This window comes from Spermophilus citellus (assembly GCF_964194105.1).
Source record: "Spermophilus citellus genome assembly, chromosome: 2".
NCBI lineage: Eukaryota > Metazoa > Chordata > Mammalia > Rodentia > Sciuridae > Spermophilus > Spermophilus citellus.
This window is the reverse complement of record NC_138183.1, coordinates 129,561,844-129,579,576: the sequence shown is the minus strand read 5'-3', so window position 1 is coordinate 129,579,576 and position 17,733 is coordinate 129,561,844. Positions and strand designations below refer to the sequence as shown.

At 38.9% G+C, this 17,733-nt stretch overlaps 1 protein-coding gene across 4 annotated transcripts in view; it reads right to left on the bottom strand.

The window, feature by feature from the left end:
- Window positions 1-281: 281 nt before the first annotated feature.
- ARHGAP32 (Rho GTPase activating protein 32) overlaps window positions 282-17,733 on the bottom strand; it is a 283,976-nt gene continuing 266,524 nt past the window's right edge. For all 4 annotated transcript variants that reach the window (XM_081280998.1, XM_081281001.1, XM_081280999.1 and 1 more), the window contains 8 exons: window positions 16,418-16,525; window positions 15,991-16,136; window positions 15,258-15,453; window positions 13,464-13,609; window positions 11,722-11,793; window positions 9,065-9,943; window positions 7,424-8,406; window positions 282-6,163 (listed from right to left, as the gene is read on the bottom strand). In XM_081280998.1, the coding sequence (XP_081137124.1) occupies window positions 3,911-6,163; window positions 7,424-8,406; window positions 9,065-9,943; window positions 11,722-11,793; window positions 13,464-13,609; window positions 15,258-15,453; window positions 15,991-16,136; window positions 16,418-16,525 (4,783 nt within the window). In that variant the 3' untranslated portion in view covers window positions 282-3,910. The remainder of the gene's footprint in view (window positions 6,164-7,423; window positions 8,407-9,064; window positions 9,944-11,721; window positions 11,794-13,463; window positions 13,610-15,257; window positions 15,454-15,990; window positions 16,137-16,417; window positions 16,526-17,733) is intronic.

The window sequence follows — 17,733 nt, the reverse complement described above, 5'->3', positions numbered from 1 at the left end:
AGGCAGTGGATTGTGGCACAGACAGAAACAGGATCCCTCCTCAAATAATTGGTATAAGAGGATATGACATACAAATATCTGTCTTCTGGTTCAAATATTCCAAATCAATCTCGAATCAATTATAATTCATGTAAGATCAAAAAAAGAAACACATACACAAGAAAGTCTGTTTTAACCTGAAATAATTCTGTTGATATTTGAATTGCTTTCATGGGACATTTGCTTTAAACCACAAGATATCTCCATCTCCAAGTACAAAATCCCTTCTCCCCACCCCCCACCCAAACAAACAAGAAAACAAACAAAACCCCAAACCCACAACTCAGCTTCAAATAAGTTTGGAAGAAATGAGACTCTAAATATTTACATATGGGGCAAGAAATAAATCACAAAACTATTTACAAAAATACACAAGCTTATATGCATTAACAATTTACACCAGTTCACAAAAATATTAAAACATAAAAAAACACTATATAAATTAAAGAAATCAAAAGTATGATCTAAGACTTCCTAGGGTGCTTCTCTCATGCAGGTCATGGTTGAAAAATCAGGTTTTGCTATCTCAGAATCTAAACTGTAAAACAATCATTTTTATTCTTTGAACATTAACAGTACTAATCAGATAAGAAAAAAAGACCCTCTGTGGACACCAACATTATCTTGCACATATTAAAAATACATCATTCCTGACATTTCCATTACACAGTACTGACAATCACATGCCTCTAACCATTTGGAAGAAACTTTCTGACATACTTTGACTTTCTTATTCATTTCCTTGCACTCTCTGTTCAGACCATACTTTGCCAACATACTGAATAGGTGACCTATAGGGATGGAACAGATAAATGGATTTTACAGGCTCCTTCTTGAACTAAAGGGGCAAATTTCAAATATACATCATAAGCATCTATTTCTGCTTCAAATGTGATACCCACTCTTCTATCCCAACTCACGTTCACGGTCCCTCTTGTTCACAGAAGTAGCTCTAGAATTTTTCAACCTGACCTAAATATTTAAAAATGCTTTACCTTCCTAAAGAATTGTGCAGGCCTTACCCTTGGGACCATCCCAGGGAGTTCTTCAAACTGAGCATTTAAAATATGTGAATGAAAAGGAAATTTATACAGTAAGAAATAAGGCTCAGATTAAGTTTATTATAAAGAATATGGCATCCTTGGGACTCTTAGAGTCCCTAGCCAGACATCCAGGGAATACTTATTTCAATCAAACTGAACTGTGGAATCAGAGTTTTTTCAAAAACATAAAATCTGGAGACATGGCTCAATAAATTAGGGGTTTAATGCATAAGGCAGTTCCACTTCCTTGATCATAATGCTCCATGTCAACGTTTGAAAGTAATAACATTCAATTACTGTATTTGTGAAGTCACACACAAAGGTGAACAATGCTGAGGTAACCTGGCTCACAGTGATTTGCCATCTGATTTCTAACCCCACATATTAGGAAGGAAAAGATGTGGGCAAAGTCTTTCAAATAACTGAATCCAAAGTTAAGGCTGTTGCTACATAATTAACTAAACTATAGATTTTATCTAAAGTTTGTGTTTCACACTTATACCAGTAATCTGAATCATTATTCTATATTCAAAATATTTACCTGATATTTCCAAACCCATAGGACATTATTAATAAAGAAGTTGTTCTGAGGAATTAAACGTCATATTTATAAAATTGATTTTAGTTTCAGGAATAAACAATGTGTGTGTGACAACAAATCCACAGATATTAAAATTGGCCTGGACTTCATTCACTACTTCTTTCTGGGCCCTCAGTTACTGAAGCCATGTGTCTCCTAGTTACACCAGCCCCCTCTTGCTAACATCCAGACTGCTGGTGAGAACTTTCAGGGCTGGTATGATCTCCAAGGAGCAAGGGATTGCCTACTTGATAAAAAGATGAATAAGGTTAAAAAAAATTAGTGCTGCATATTCACCAGAGATCCAACTCTTCAATGTAGCACCCAATGTGTTTGTGTGCCAGATGGAAGCATCCTCTCAAGTTTCCTAACATACACATTTTCTAACATCAGTTGGGCCTGCACTCTTAATGTAAAGGCCTAAACTTCTACAGACATTTCACATATTGGTTTTTCAAGATCTTTACTCTGGTCCCTCTGATCAATTCTGGGGAACAAAAGAAAACCTTATAGAGTATTTTCAGATATAAATATGTTGCTCTGAAATTTTTTGTTTTCTAAATATAAACCCCTAAAATGTAATCACATGTTTTTAAATTAAAAAAAGAGGACTGGCATGAATCCTAATCTTTACACAATTTCACAGCAATAATAGCAGCATAATTTTAGCCTCTTAAAAGATTTCTTCTTTTGCTCTAAATAAAAGATAATTCCAAGTTCTAAAAAGCCAGAGCAGCAACCATCCAGTAAATGGAATAAAATCTCCCGTGTATTCTATAAGCTTAACATTTACAATATGTGAATGTATAAAACTCAAGTATTATCACAAGTTATGGAATGGAATGACAATCTTAGCTCACACAGTAAATATAGGACTGTTCTGCTAGTCTGGTGGACCTGTGGTGGGTGGGCTGGGAAACAAGACTAGAGTTAGGCTAGACAGATGTTCTGTTCCTACTCTGATAAGGAATGAACTTTCAAAAGAAAGTCCTAGATATTAAACATGTTTAACATGTCTACAGAGTTATAAAGAGCTATACCTGAAATGCTGGTGTAGATGATAATTACAGTAAGACCGTGATCATATGAATACAGAGTAAGCAAATACTGAGTGACTCCTTATAACATTATGGTAGCTGCTGGAACTCCAACTGGTGACATGGGGCTGTGTACTTGGTGGTTACTGCAACAATGACATGCAGTACAGATAATTTGCAGTTACTGTAAGAATTCCTAGGGAACATATACTCTGGTTTAGAAACAGAAATTATCACATAAATCTATATTCCTGAAAACAGTCATAACACGCTGTTTTTTTCTTTAATGGGAAAAGGTTGCTAATTTAGAAGAACAAGTACTGTTAACATTTTACTGGAATCCCAATTTACTAAATATTATTGGGTGGGGGGAATCTGCAGTCAGGCATCACATGAAAAGCAATGATACAGCTTTCTGGTGTTAATAAAGTTAATTGACAATAAGAATTTCACATTCTTTTCCTCGGATGTTTCCCTAAATTCTAACTTGAAAAATCCCTCCTGTGGTGACATGAGCTTGCTCACTGTGAAGAGACTACTGAATGTTTAAAGTCTTAAATTTCTTTATGTTTTAATTATAATGCTCCAATTGTCTGACTTAGCTGAAAGATAAGGGAGTTTTCTCCACTCTAATTTAACATACAACCAAAAGTTAATAAATTATTAATATAGGATGGCTAAAAAAATAATTTAACACACAAGCCCCTTCTCGGTCAAGATGAATGAAGTGATAATGGAAAGAAGTGTCCATGTGGGCAGGCTGTGCAGCCACTGATGGGGGCGTAGGAACATGACAGTAAATGCAAAAACCCACCAGGAAATAGATGTAAACTGCTCTGAACTAGGTAGCAAGTGCTAAGAAAAGACAAAGTTAAATTTAAATTCAGTTAAAGGCAGTCTTAGGCTCTTATAAATTAGCCCTATATGGCAAGTACGGTCTGTGACAAATTTCTTTACTAGGTTTTCAACACAGTGCTTTACAATCATTCAGATCTCTTTTAAAGACAAAAATGACACAGTCTATAGATGAAAGAGGTGGTAATGAAGCAGGAAAGGGCAGGGAGGATGGTGATTTGTTTACTTTTATTATATTTTCTTTTTAACGTGGTCAGGGGTTTTGTAGATTTTTTTTTAATCTTTTTTGGTTATTGAAAAAAATAGAACAGTCCACTGTCCAGCAGAGGCTGCTTCAACTCTATTGCTCCCGGGGCTCATTCTGCATGAATCTGTGTGTCAGGATGTGGCAAGGACAACTCTGTGGGCAGGAAAGCCCCTTGACCCAACGCTGTAGCATATGTCCTGCTCTGTGGGTGGGCAAAACCAGAGGACACATATGTTCCCATGCCCCCGCCTCCAAAGCCTCCTCGCTGGTGCTGGGGCAGGGAGTGGTAATCCTCCAGGTTGTCATACTGGGACACAACAGTCATATTGCTCTGGCGCTTGCTGTGCGTTTGGTACTGGTACAGCACACTGGGGTCCCTTTCCATGTTCTGGGTATGATGAAGTTTTAGGCTATGGCTCCTCTCTGGCTTAGGGGGTGGGACCATTGACTGAGTGAGGTGCTCCTCCTCTTTGTAGCAGTCTCTGGAGTGTTTCTCAGGGGCAGGTGGCTGCCTGGCTCGGGGCCGCTCCAGCTCTTTGGAGAGCCTCACTTCTTTGTGGTTCAATCTTAAGGACTCCTGCCCTGTGGTGTATTTGCCTCCAGAATTATGGTAGCTGCCTGGCTCAGAAGCGTCTGGAATTGTTTTGGGCCCATAATCTAACTGGCCAGTTGCCTGGGGGTACGGTGGCCCATTTTTTGATTCACATAATTGCCTATGGCTTGCTTCCTGATGCACCCTGTGCTCTGGGAGACTACAACCCATGTCATGAAGCTTTCTATTCCTAAGGCTGCTTTGCTTCTGAGGGAGGGTTGGCTTCTCTGCCTGTATACTGCCATACCCTCCATGGTGGGGGGCTCTGTCAAACTCTGGCTCTGGATGCTTCCTATAGAAGCGGTCGTCTCCCTCAGGACTCACAGCCTTGGCTGGGTGCCGCCCCTCCTTTCCTTCTGCCACTGAGAGAAGTCCAGTTTTCCCAGGATCTGATTTACTGCGCAGATGGATGACATAGATCCCACCCAGGTCATCCTGCACAGCTGGGGTCATGTTGTCATACTGAGACATAACAGGCGCTTTCACCTTCTGCCGTGCACGGCTCTCTCTCCGGATAGACTGCATTCGATATTTTTCCATGTCCTCTAGATCCCACGAGGCATAGGTGTGCTTTACATCAGCAGGTGGAGGCATGTTTACTACATTATGGTCATTACCAGAGAAATAGCCAGTCATGTTGGTCCGCGGGCGTGGAGGCAAACCAGAGTAACTATACAAGTTCTTGCCTTGTAGCCTGGGATTGTAGAAAGCAAAATCACGACTTGGCAGGCGATGAAGGGGCCTCAACTGTACTGTGCTATAGGCATCCACATCACACAGGGCCCCATCAGGACTGTAATAGGAACTAGAAGAACTGGAATATGGACTATAGCGGTAATGGACCCGTCCATTCTCAAAGTAAGGCTGAAGCTGAGTTACATGATAATCTGAGCGGGCCTGGGAGGACTGATATGGCTTAAACTGGTACAGGGGCCTTGGGCAGTAGGCTGGCTCATCATCTGGGGGAACTTCTGTCCGTGAAATGGGAACAGAACGAATCATGGAAGATGGGGGAGCATGGAGAGATTGCACCCTCCGGATGGTAGGGTATGGTGGAATATCTTCAGGATAGCAAGCATTCCTAACTGAGGAGCCCAAAGAAGAAACATACTCCATCCGGTTGCACGGCTTGGAGTGGTGTCCAGACGTGTTTCTTCCCGGGGCCACATAGGTGTTATAACGAGGACCCATGGAGGCTGGTGGCTCTGATCGGGCACCATACACTTGGTGTTGCTCCAATTTATTATGATGTGGAGGTACACTCTGGGGACGGAATTGGCAGTTTGGAGTCATATTGAAATGCAAACAGTTTTCTGGACCAAAGGGCTCAGCGGTGACATCAGGCCTAGCAAAGGAGGAATAAGCTATTTTCTGAGAAGCACGCTTAGGTTGTGGGACAGGCAGTGGCAAAGGCAACACATCATCCACTGAGGCTGATGACGCAGTGACAAAGGAGTGGTAATTTGAACTGCTAGCGGCATCTGCACTGTTGGAGTGCATGGCGGCAGCCATCTTACTCTCCATTGTTCTGGTGGGGGGCATTGGTGCAGAAAAGCCACAGGAGTGCCCAGGGAAGGACTCGGCTCGCATGTGGAGCAGTGGGGCCCTGGTACTCTCCCGCACTTTCTCAGGCAGGCCTGGCTGGAGAGTAGTAGTAACCATAGGACACTGAGCAGCAGCTGCACAGCTATCACTGACAAAGATGGGTGCAGGGTCATCCACGGATCGAGGTTCAGGTGGCCTCTCTGGAGCTGGAACTACTCCGTGAACCTATTCAAAAATGAAACTATTATGAGTCCATTTTTTTTTACACTCCCCTTATGAAATCAAATGCTATTACATTTGTAACTCACAAACTGAGGCTATTTAGGTAGCAGCTTGAACCTTCCCAAGCCATGCAGTTGTACTGGACCTGTTCCTACTGGCAGGAAAAGGAGCCTATGCTGCTACCTGGTATATTACCATCTTTGGAGAACTGTTCAGGGTTTTCTCCATTTGTGATGGGTTTTAAATATGAGAGGAGGTTGCCTATGATGATGTCTTAATGTGAAGACCGAAAGGTTTGTCAAATAACACTGTCAAGCTTAAAAATAAACATTTGCCGTACTGCTCTAGCTTAGTCTCAACATCAAGAACATTTTATTCAATAAATATAATTGATTCTATCATCTGGAAGTGATTCACAGTTGGACACAGTGACAAGTTGTGAACCCCTAATACAGGGAAGAGTACAAAAGTGACTTGTCCAAGGTGGCATTCAAGTCAGAGGTTATCTCTCTCCCTACCTTTGACCAACTCATTTGTGGAACCATAGGCCAAATACAGTCCTCACAGAAATATGCAAATAAGCTCTCTCTGAAAAGTAATTGCTAGAACTAGCATCCTCCAAGGAAGGACCAGAAATTAAATCCTTTCAGTTGAAGGTGACCACAAAAAAAAAAAAAAAAAACCTGTGTGACAACTTTTAGCATTTTGCATATAACATTCTCTCTTCAAAATACATACTTGACTATGGAGCAATCTGCTGGTTAAGGTTGAGAAAAATAACAAAAAATCCTAATGTACTAAAATCTTCCACACTTCTAAAACAGGCAGAGATATCTTCAGAGTGAGGCATTTTCATTGAGTAGATGGGAATGATTGACATAGTGTAGTTAAATGACTTGCCCAAAGTCACGGTGAGTCAGTGATGGATTTCCAAAAGGGAAAAAACAAAAAACAAAAAAACCCCACATGCATGACAGCTAAAGCCCAGTTTGTCTCATGTTATCCCTTTGTATAACCATAAAGAAATGTAGGAAGAAAAGGTACCAGGTATAAAATTGTAGTCATATGGTAACTGCTGCAGCAGCCAGGCAAAGGCAGAACCCTAACTTCAAACCAGAAGTATTTCATGGAAACCTGCCATAAGTGTTAAAAATTATGTTGTATTCAAATACAGTTGTTATCAAAGATAACAACACACCCTGCTGAAAAATGACATACCTTTGGACAAGCATATTTCATCTCACCAACCTCCTCCCTTCTTACCTTGTGGGAGTTATTCAGTCCTATACTGGTTGCAGCTTGTACTTGCCCCGCGACTGGCAGCTGCTCTGTGGTCCTCTGGGCAGGAGGCGGGGGGAGAGGGCGATGACTTCTGTGTGTGCGCTGAAGGGTAGCAACAGCAAACCCAGTGGCAGTGGGCTGTTCACTCACAGCCCAGCTGGCATCCCTGGTGCTTATTTCAGCTGTTGCTGGAGTCGCTGTCATGTAAGTCATGGTGGCTGTGCTGGTATTCTCTTCAGGGGACCCAGAAAGAGGACAGCTTTTGTCTCTAGGCAAATTTGAAGGCATGGAAGATTGGTCTGCAAGTTCTGAAGGGTGATGGGGCTGATCCACACTTGCACCAAGGTAGGCAGGAGACTGATCCCCGCTGTAGAAATGGAGTGCAGACTGGTCCTGCTCTACGAAGGGGATGGTTGCCACGGTGGTCTTCCCAGCCTGGTCTTCAGGGAAACCTACATGATCATCAGACTTTTCTGAGTCTGTTAAGGGAACTAAAGTAATTCTGGCCTTTTCTGGGTCCCCAGATAAATAGTTTCGATGTAGATGATTTCCTGGTAAGTCTACTTGGTGGAGTTGCTCCCCAGATTCATTTACCTTGGTATGAGTAGGATCCCCAACAGCTGTTGTCTCTGGGAGAGGCTGGTTGCAGTTTCCCAGTGCATTGTTCTGGAGGTGGAACTGCTCTGCTGGTCGATCTGTTTGGAAATAGGCCTTATCTAGAGAAATACTAGAGTAGGGACTGGGCAATTTATCTTCAGCTGTAGCCCCTGCTATGTCTCCATAATTTGTGTACCCAGCCTGAGAAGTCCCTGGTCTCTTCAGTGACTGAGTAGAGGCTTGCTGCGCAGACTCAGCTAATGCTAGCGCCAACATTCGGGCGACATTTTTCGGAGGCGGTGGCGGTGGGATAAGAGAGACTGAACTGACAGGAACAGGCTCCTGAGGGGGGTCATGGGTAACTGCTCCTAGTGGGAAATTGGGAAAAAAAATGAGAATGAAAAGGTAGCTTACGTTATCCTATACGGAAAGCCAAACACTCCCCACTTGATTATTTAAAAACAGGTGCCTTCCATATTTCAAAATGGCAATCCATGATCTTCTATCCCACATGCAAATGCTGTAGAAAATACATCTCGTTTGGAAGGAAAACTAAGAGTGCTTAAAGGTTGCAAGCTCCTCTTGAATTGCTATAGAAATGGGGAGGGGGCTCAGAAAAGATTGCTTAGAACACAAGCTTCAAGGCTTATGGATTGTTACTAAGGCTAGTTTTCACACTGGATGGTATAGGCTGTTAATTTGTAAGGCTACAATAATGATATTCATTAGAAGAGAAAATTGATTCAAGAGCTATGAAGTTGTACAAAAAATTATCAAGGAATTCTTACTGTCCATACAGGTAAGGGACTTTTGTGATGGTCTGAAGCAGGACCACAAGCTCTTTGGGGAGTTTTTGTTTGACTGACTTTAATGTAGGGCTTGAGCCATCTGCCAATGCTCAGAGAAGCATTCTCCTGGATTAAAGGCTACCTGTGGAGCAAATTCTCTCTTAAAAGGCACAGATGGATTTACAAGATTGAAGATCCCTCTTAATTTAAAGAAAGAATGGAGGAAAACAAACGGTACCTGTCTGAGTCTGTCCAGAAGCTACAGCCTTACTCTGACTGCTTGAGACAGACCGCTCCTCTTTCCCTGGCAACTCTATTTCTTCGGCAGCTACCTGGTCCAGGGGCTGGATTTCAGGTTCACATCCTTCTTGGGCCTCTCTCTCATTTGTTTTCATCTTTACTATTTGGGTGGGGGATCTATTTGTGACATCGATTTCTTCTGTGCTTTTGTCCCAGGTTGGAGATGATGCATTCTGAGCTGCAGTATTTGAGCCAGTACTGATGACTTCTGACACCCGAGGTGGAAGGGTCACTGAAATTGGCTCAGATATGTTCATGGAAGGCGATTTGCTTAGTTTTCGTCCAATCTTCGGAGAGAAAGCATAGACGACCTTTTCAGTAAATGAGGATGATTTGGATGACTTCTCTTCAGTTGGGCTCAGGTCCAGGGTAAAGAATGGACTCAGTTTCTCCTGAACTGGAGAGACAGGTTCAGAACTTGCTGTGCTTCCTGGAGTCTGAGATTGGCTACCACCTGGTTCTACATCCTTTTTACTGGTACATGGTTTATCCTTGGAGTATCCTAATGAATCTAAAAAGGAAGCACCACTCTCCAGGCATTCTGATTCGGCCTTAGGGGGACTACACTGAAATGACATTGGATCAAAATCCAGGCTGGCTACTCCAATATCTGGAGGGCTCAAGTCAACATCCTCAGCTGAATGAGGAGACAGGAGAGCTGGAATATGCAGCAGCCCTACCTCCTCCTCACTCTCATTGTCATGGGGCAGATTATCATAGGAATTACAGCGGTTCCCCAGCATTTCTCCATTAAAAGAGGCAGACAGGGCATCACTGCTAGATCGGGGTCTTCTGGGTCGGAAGAGCTTGGAATCACCTAGTAAAAATGGACAACAATGTCAAAGTATGAATGTCACAGGATATATAATGCCATGAGAAGCCACCTACTTGGTATAGCAGTAACTCACGATTTAGGTAAGAAAATGCAACTTTTCATTTTCTTTTTGGAAATTGTCTCAAGACACACAGATCATTGCAATAACAAAACTCCCCAACCAAACGCTAAATAGCAAGCACATTTCATATAATCAGAGGGAGAATGCAGTGCTTCATGGTTTTGATAAGAAAAAGGACCAGGACTCTTGAATTGTTATTGGTCCAACACTGACTCTTTGTGTGACTCTGGGCAAGTTTTTCATTTCTTTGTGTCTTATTGTATCATTAGCCTCACACATGACTTGTAAGGTAAAATAAATCACTTTAGATGGCATTTTGAACATAAAATAGCAAAAAAGGTTGTTTCTTTGGAGGAAATATCCTATGCTACCCAAATTTCAAAAAAAAAAGCTTGATTAAATAGCATTAACATATACTTAAATGATTCCTTTCAAACACTTAATTTCATTTTTTTTTTAAATTTATAAGACTAGGCCTTCAGTTTCTCAAGCAGAGTCCTGGAGAGTGGTAGTATTATGCAATTTTATGATGTTGCTAAAAGTCCAACTGGTAAAAATGAAACCACTTATTCTATGAGACTTTTAATTGCCATAGTGAAAATGTAATATAAGAAGTGAGAAGCTATCTTAACATAAATATATATACTGACATATCTACCACTTAAAAACGTAATCTTGACTCAAATATTATTTTCCACTTGACATGAACCTAGCCCATTGCATTGTTTTCATAGATTATGCTGACTACAGTTTAATTAAAAATCTTGGAGAACTTTTCTAAGATTGTCAGCCACTCAGATAAAGTGATGTGGGAGCACTATGAATCACAAGGAAAATCACTGGTCCATGAAGATCTGGCAGTTAGAAAGGTTAATAAATGAAGATGAGAAAATTGATCACGATGATGATACAGGGATACTTGAAAAGCACATGATCTGAATATCAACAGATTAAGAAAAGCCCTTGGAAAATTAATGTAGTTTTTGATTACTTTTGTAGAAAGGGCCTTCTTTATAATCTGTAGCACAAATCAAGGATCAAATAAAGTTCTTACATTTGTCAAAAAATATTGTATCTTCTTCCAAGTCAATGTTGGTTTAGTAAATAGTTGCAACTATAATTCAACTTCACTAAACAATATAATACACATTTATTTTAATATTTTAGTTTTGTTTGTCAAGTTACGTTGCAATAAAACCTTTTTCATTGTTACCATGAAATCTTGGTCCTGATTTTAAACAGATCCAAGTGCTAATTATCCTGGGACAATGAGACCAGCTATAATCAATCTGCTCTATGAAATTTAAGGTCAGGTTAAGCAATTTGCAAGACAACTGATCTAAACATCAAAATGCTTCACTTTATATTTTGTAGCAAACATTAAGCTCCCACTTGTGAAAGTTAAAGAAGGAGACAGTTGTAATCCCAGTTTTTACTAGGCATTAATCAATATAAATGGTTAATTTAAAACATTTTAGCCATTTTAATGTAAATAAATAGTAATCCTGCCAAAATACTGCTGCCATATTAGAACAGCAAAGAATTGTAATCTGAACAATACTAAATACTAGAATTCTTGGAAATGATAATCAATAGTCTATTTATTAAGTATATATTTATAAAGTACACCCAATTGCTATGTTCATGTTCTCTTATGCAAGCTATAATGGAATAAAACAATTGATTCTTTCAGTCTTACCATCAACTGCATGAAGAGAAGTAAGAGACTCCTCACTTTTTGCTGAGCGAAGGGTCCCTTCTGCCCTGCCACCTGAAGAATCAAAACCAAAAAGTGCTTAGTTTTAATTTTGCCGCATATTATACAGTTAAAGGGATCGGTGTTTTTCCTAACACATGCTTAAATTTCCAAGAGTGGTTGGCTGTACAGATTAAGAGTCACATTCAATTTACCACCTTATTATATAAAGTGTTGTACTATTCTCAAATGGTGTCCCATGTTCAACTCTCTTTTCTAAAGGATCATGAACTTGAGCATAGAGATTAACTAAAAGACTTTTCTTGTGTATTTCCTAAAGACCAACATGATATCTAGAGATCATATCACATTAGACTTACAGTGGCCCCACCCTTAGTGACTGGTGTCCTTACAAGAAGAGAAGACAGAGAAACACAGGGAAAGCCCTGTGAAGATGGATGCAGAGACAGAGTGATGCTGCCTCAAGCCAAGAAATGCCAGGAGCCATCAGGAACAGGAAGATGGAAGGAAGGCAAAGAATGATTCTTCCCTGGAGCACAGCCCTGCTGACAACAGTAAAAGAATGTATTTCTGTTGTTTTAAGTCACTTGATTTGTACTAGTCTTTTACAATAGGCCTAGGAAATACTTACAGTAATTTCAATTACATATGGTGAATCTTATTTACTAGACACCTCCATCCTCTCTCATCCATTGGTGGCATTGAGGGCACTTCCATTTTCAGTCCCTTCTCCCTAATGGAGATATCACCCAACCCTCCTGTTCTTTGCCTGCTTTCCTGACCACTTCTCACTCTATTCTCATGACAACTCTTCCTTTTATAGTCCTTTAATGATTGCTTTTCTTCAGAATTGTGTCTGTAATCTGCTTCTCTTCTCACCCTGCACCTGTGCTTGAAACCCAATTCTTAGATCCTTGTTGATTAGGTGAAATCCCTACTTATTCTTCAATATTCAAATCTACGGTTCTCTTTCTTACTACCAGCCCTGCCCCACAAGATCAGACAATGCCTATCATAGACAATGTCTATCATCTTATACAAAACTGCTTCAATAGCTATGATTATGCACTGAAATTTATTTCCTTATACATGGGACTTTCCAATTAAGATGCTATAGGCAGTATGCTACCTTAATTTTCTTTCTATCTATAGGGCCTGCTATCAACATACCTAAGACACGCTTGGTACATGACTACAAACTGAATGAATGATGAATTAAATGAACTGAACATTACACTGCCAACATTACCTAAGAAAAAAATCCTTTCTAGATTCAGAAACTATTATCAGAACATGAATTTTAAACTATATTTCTTTGATTATAAGAGATATAAACCTCAAAGACATATTGAAACATAGTTTTGTCATTTTTCAAAGTTACAAAAATATCAATTAAAAAAACTAGTACAGCAGTATTTGTTTATTACTAATAATATATAAGCTATGTTACAATACGCTTGAATTTTTAATCACTTCATCCTACATATAATCTACATGGTGTCCTTAAGAAATTGGGTCCCTCTTTGTATTACATATGATTTCAGGTTGGTGATAAAGAAATGGTCACGAAGACAATCCACCTGGACCACACAACTGTGCACATATTAAAGGATAGCCTATCATAACAACACATGGAGAATGTGCCCAGAAAAACAAAAGGTTATCACTAGGCAGTAGACAAAATGCTTGCCAGCCACAGAACAGTGCTATGGGAAGGCACTTACCTTTGAGAGCCATAGCTTTCATTTCTGAAGGCTCACTCTCATTACGCTGCAACTTCCGCTTAGAGACTGATGATGATTTCCCCAAGTTGAAAAATGAACGCCAGCTGCCCACAGGAGATTTCTTCATCTTATTTTGAGGCCTCTTTCTATGAGACAGAAAATAATTAATCAATGTTAAGACAGCCAAGAGTCTATCTTATAGAAAAAAAATGAACAAATAGTAGAAAGAACATAACAAACCAAACAACCTGGAGAGGCACAGCTGAAAGAATAAACAAGCCCCCTCCTTCTACAGGGTACACGCAACACAGTGCAGCTAAAGCATGAAATGGAACTTAAAGGAGCAGATTTGATTATTAGTAACCAGTTTCACAAAGATCATTTTTATGCATATCTTCATATTTAGAGTCAACATCACAAGCTGCAACGAAGTGAGAATAAGGCACAAATGCGAATAGAACTATTCGGACCTCCAAAAATAAAACACAGTTGAATAAAATGATTTTAGGTATGAGTAGAGAGAATAAGAACAAAAAAAGAAAAAACTAGTATACATTTAATGCCAAACACTGCATTAAACACCTTATACATAGTATTTCTTTAAAATCAGATATAATTATATTGAGATATAATCATATTCTCATTGTACAGCTGAAGAAATTAGTAATTCAAGTAACTTCCTTAAAGTTATAAAAGTAGTAAGTGATGGAGTCAGGTTTGAAACCCAAGTCTATCTATACCCCAGTATCTACTCTTTTAAATACAATCTATAAGGAAGATCTTGAGTAAATTATGGAGCTAAAGTATAAAACCAAGATGCTAAGAGTATGTCTCAACTTTTTGCTCTTTTAGTCATGGGAAGCAAAAGGAAGTTAGAGGAGTATAATAAAATATGGGAAAAAGACATTCTAATGCATTATTATTAGTACAACCCCATCCAGAGAAGTGAGATCCTTACATTCATGTGCAATAGCCAAAGGAGTAGCAGAGACATCAAAAATAACTTTTACATACATTAGTCTTCCTACTATAACCTAGTAAAGAAGATACAGAAACCATGTTATTATCATTTCTTTAGAGGTACAGAGAATTTCAGAGCTGGAAAGGACACTGAAAGGGCACACTACAGTGGTTCTCTAATTTTTGAAAACATCACAATTGCTTGGAAAGCTTGACAAAGGACTTATCCTAGAGCTCTTGGTACAGTGGGCTTGGAATGGGGCTGGAGGATTACTACAGCTATTAGGTGACATTGGTGTTGTTGGCCAAGAGAATACACTTTAAGAACCACTGACCTATCTGAACCTTAACATGGAACCTATTTCAAGCAAGTCATTATCCACTTACTTTCTGAATAAACTGTTCCAAAACAGCTTACTTCTAAACAAATTTCTAAAAAACGTATCTTGGAGAAAAAAATCCGCACTACATAAATAGTGCATCATTTTTGCCCAAATGACCTTTTTTTTTATGACATTATTCTGTGATGCTTTTGCAAAACTAATTCTTATCATTCCCTTTGAAGTGTTAAACATCATTCACATTCAGATAAACAGAGTTTGTGGGACTGGCCCATAATTTAATATGTGAATACTATAGTACAAAATTAAATGTAAAACAGACCTGGAATGTGGCTTAGTGGTAGAGTGCTTGCCTGGCATGTGCAAAGCCCTGGGTTTGATCCCTAGCACCTCCAAAAAGTTCAGAAAGAAAAAAACTAAAAGAAAACTAAAAGGAAGCAATAGCACATGGCTATGAAAATCACATTCTTAAATAGGAATTAATAAATTTTACCTTTCAAGTGGGAATTCAATTATGGTATGAAATTTCCCCTGAAGTGCAGCAGGTCCTTCTCCTACTTCAATATATTTATTTTCAGTTACAATTGGAGAATTGACCTGAGCCTGTGTTCTTGCCTGGGCTTCCTCCAATGTCAGCAGCTTGGTAGATGGAGAGGATACCAGCAGGGATTTGGGCCTTGACAGAGAAGCTTCAAAAAGAAAAAGAAAGAAATGATGTAGTCAACAATTTTAGCATGTATCAACCTGTCTATCCTCTATCTGCCAATCAGTGTTGTATCATATTTCCTTCAGGTCTTTTAAATGGCAATAATCAAAGCACTTTACATCCAGAGAGAAACACAAAGTGACATAACCAGACCACAGCCCTCCCCCCCCACACACACAACTTCTTTAATAATTCATTTTCCCTTCTTAAAAGATAACCAAAAGGCATTTTTAGTTTTGGAAGAAATTTTTCTTCTCTGCTCCACAAAGTACCTTAATATACATCAATAAAAGGTGCCAAGACTTGTTTCATACGTCATGAACTTAGATCACAATAGGTCTGATATATAGTGTTCATTGTATTCACACAAAATAACTCAATTTGTGATTATGAAAAATGGACATAAATTCGCTGTCTTCTAATGCCATATTTTAATTGAGACAAGCAATACAAAGTTTTCCATCCTTTAGAAGTTTAGATACATGTTTCCAGGAGCAAATAAAATCTGTCTGTGTCATACCTGCCCCTTCCTGCATGACTGCACTGATTTTGCCACTGAAGAGCACGTCTACATGATTGAGTATGAACTCAACAACCACAGACTGAATCCTTACTTCCATGAAAGCGGCTGTTCCACTGAAACAGGCAGACTCTATCTGTTTTGATCTGTGAGGTAAACAACATTGCCATCAATTACAAAGAGAACAGTCATAAAGAACATCTTTTAAAAATGTGTAAATCACAGGCAAATCAGAGAAAGAAATCATACTTTTATAGTAACTTAGCTAAGCCCCATATGCCTATTTTGGGGAGATGCTAATAAAAGAAATAATTTGCCTTCCTCTTTAAATTTTTCCTTAACAAACACTGATGAATTACACTTTTGGTTCTAGTAATAGAATTAAAACAATTAGTTCTATTAAAGGTCATAAGACAATGCAAATTACCGAAGCAGGTTTGGAGCCCAGACAATTGCTAGATTTTTTGCATGCATATTTGTGATGGAACAATAGTCCGCAAGAAGAGACAAGTGCCTCATCAGGAACTCCAGTGTTCTAAAAAATGAAATACAACATATTAACAGACAAAGACTTTATGGAGCAGTATATAGCATAAAAGCCACTAGTTGATTTGTAAATTTTCAATAGAAAGAGACCATACAAACCCAAGCACATTTTTTGCTGCCTACTAAGTTCAAATATTATTAGAATTGAATTCTCCACAAAAGCTATTTTCTGGAACAAAGAACATTTTGAAGATATAATATTTACTTGCAATAGACAACTAATAAGAAAGGATTTAAATACTTCCATGAAAATGTTTCAAAGGCCTAAAATAAAAATTCCAACAGATATCAAGGGGAGAATATTTGAGCAACCACACACAAATATTATCTATCAGTTATCACATCTCAGTGTCCCTATATCTAATTGGATAGGGATTAAAACTATTAAAAACAACAAATGAAAGACAGAAATATAAGATTTTATTATTAGAAACAGCAATGAAAGTAAAATTGTAGTCTACATATGAGCCACAAAGATTCTGGAGGGCCTAACAAGGACTTGGGAGGAGCAGGAAGATAGCTTTGGGACTAGGAACCCTGTTTTGTCGGAGGGAATCTCATTTAATTCTCATAGTCTAATCACATACAGTATTCCCAGCTCCTTTGCAGGGAGGGAGAAGTCAAGGCTAGCCTGAAATTATACAGACAAGCAGTGGCAATGAGAGGATTCAAATCAAGGTCAGCATGGATTGAAACTGCCTGCTCCTTCAACAGCATTTATGATAGTTTTTGTCCTTCCTGTATATAATCAGATAAAAAACACAGACAGCTGGCCTAGCTGGGCACAGTGGTGTACACTTGAAATCCCAGCAACTCATGAGGCTGAGGCAGGAGGATCACCAGTTCTAGGACAGCCTTAGCAACTTTGCAAGACCCTCAGCAATTTTGTGAGACCCTGTCTTAAAACAAAAAAATTAATAATAATAATAATAGACTGGTGATATAGTAAAGCACCCCTGGATTTAATCCCTGGCATGTTTATGTACACACACACATACCCCCTAAATAAATAAATAAATAAATAAATAAATAAATAAATAAATAAATAAATAAATAAATAAATAAATAAATAAATAAATAAAATTAAAAAAACACAAAAAGAGAAAAGAAAAGTGACCTGGCCTGGAGATTATGTAGAAATGTGTCTAAAAGACAATGTAAGAAATAAAAAATTAAAATAACCAAAGATACCTATTT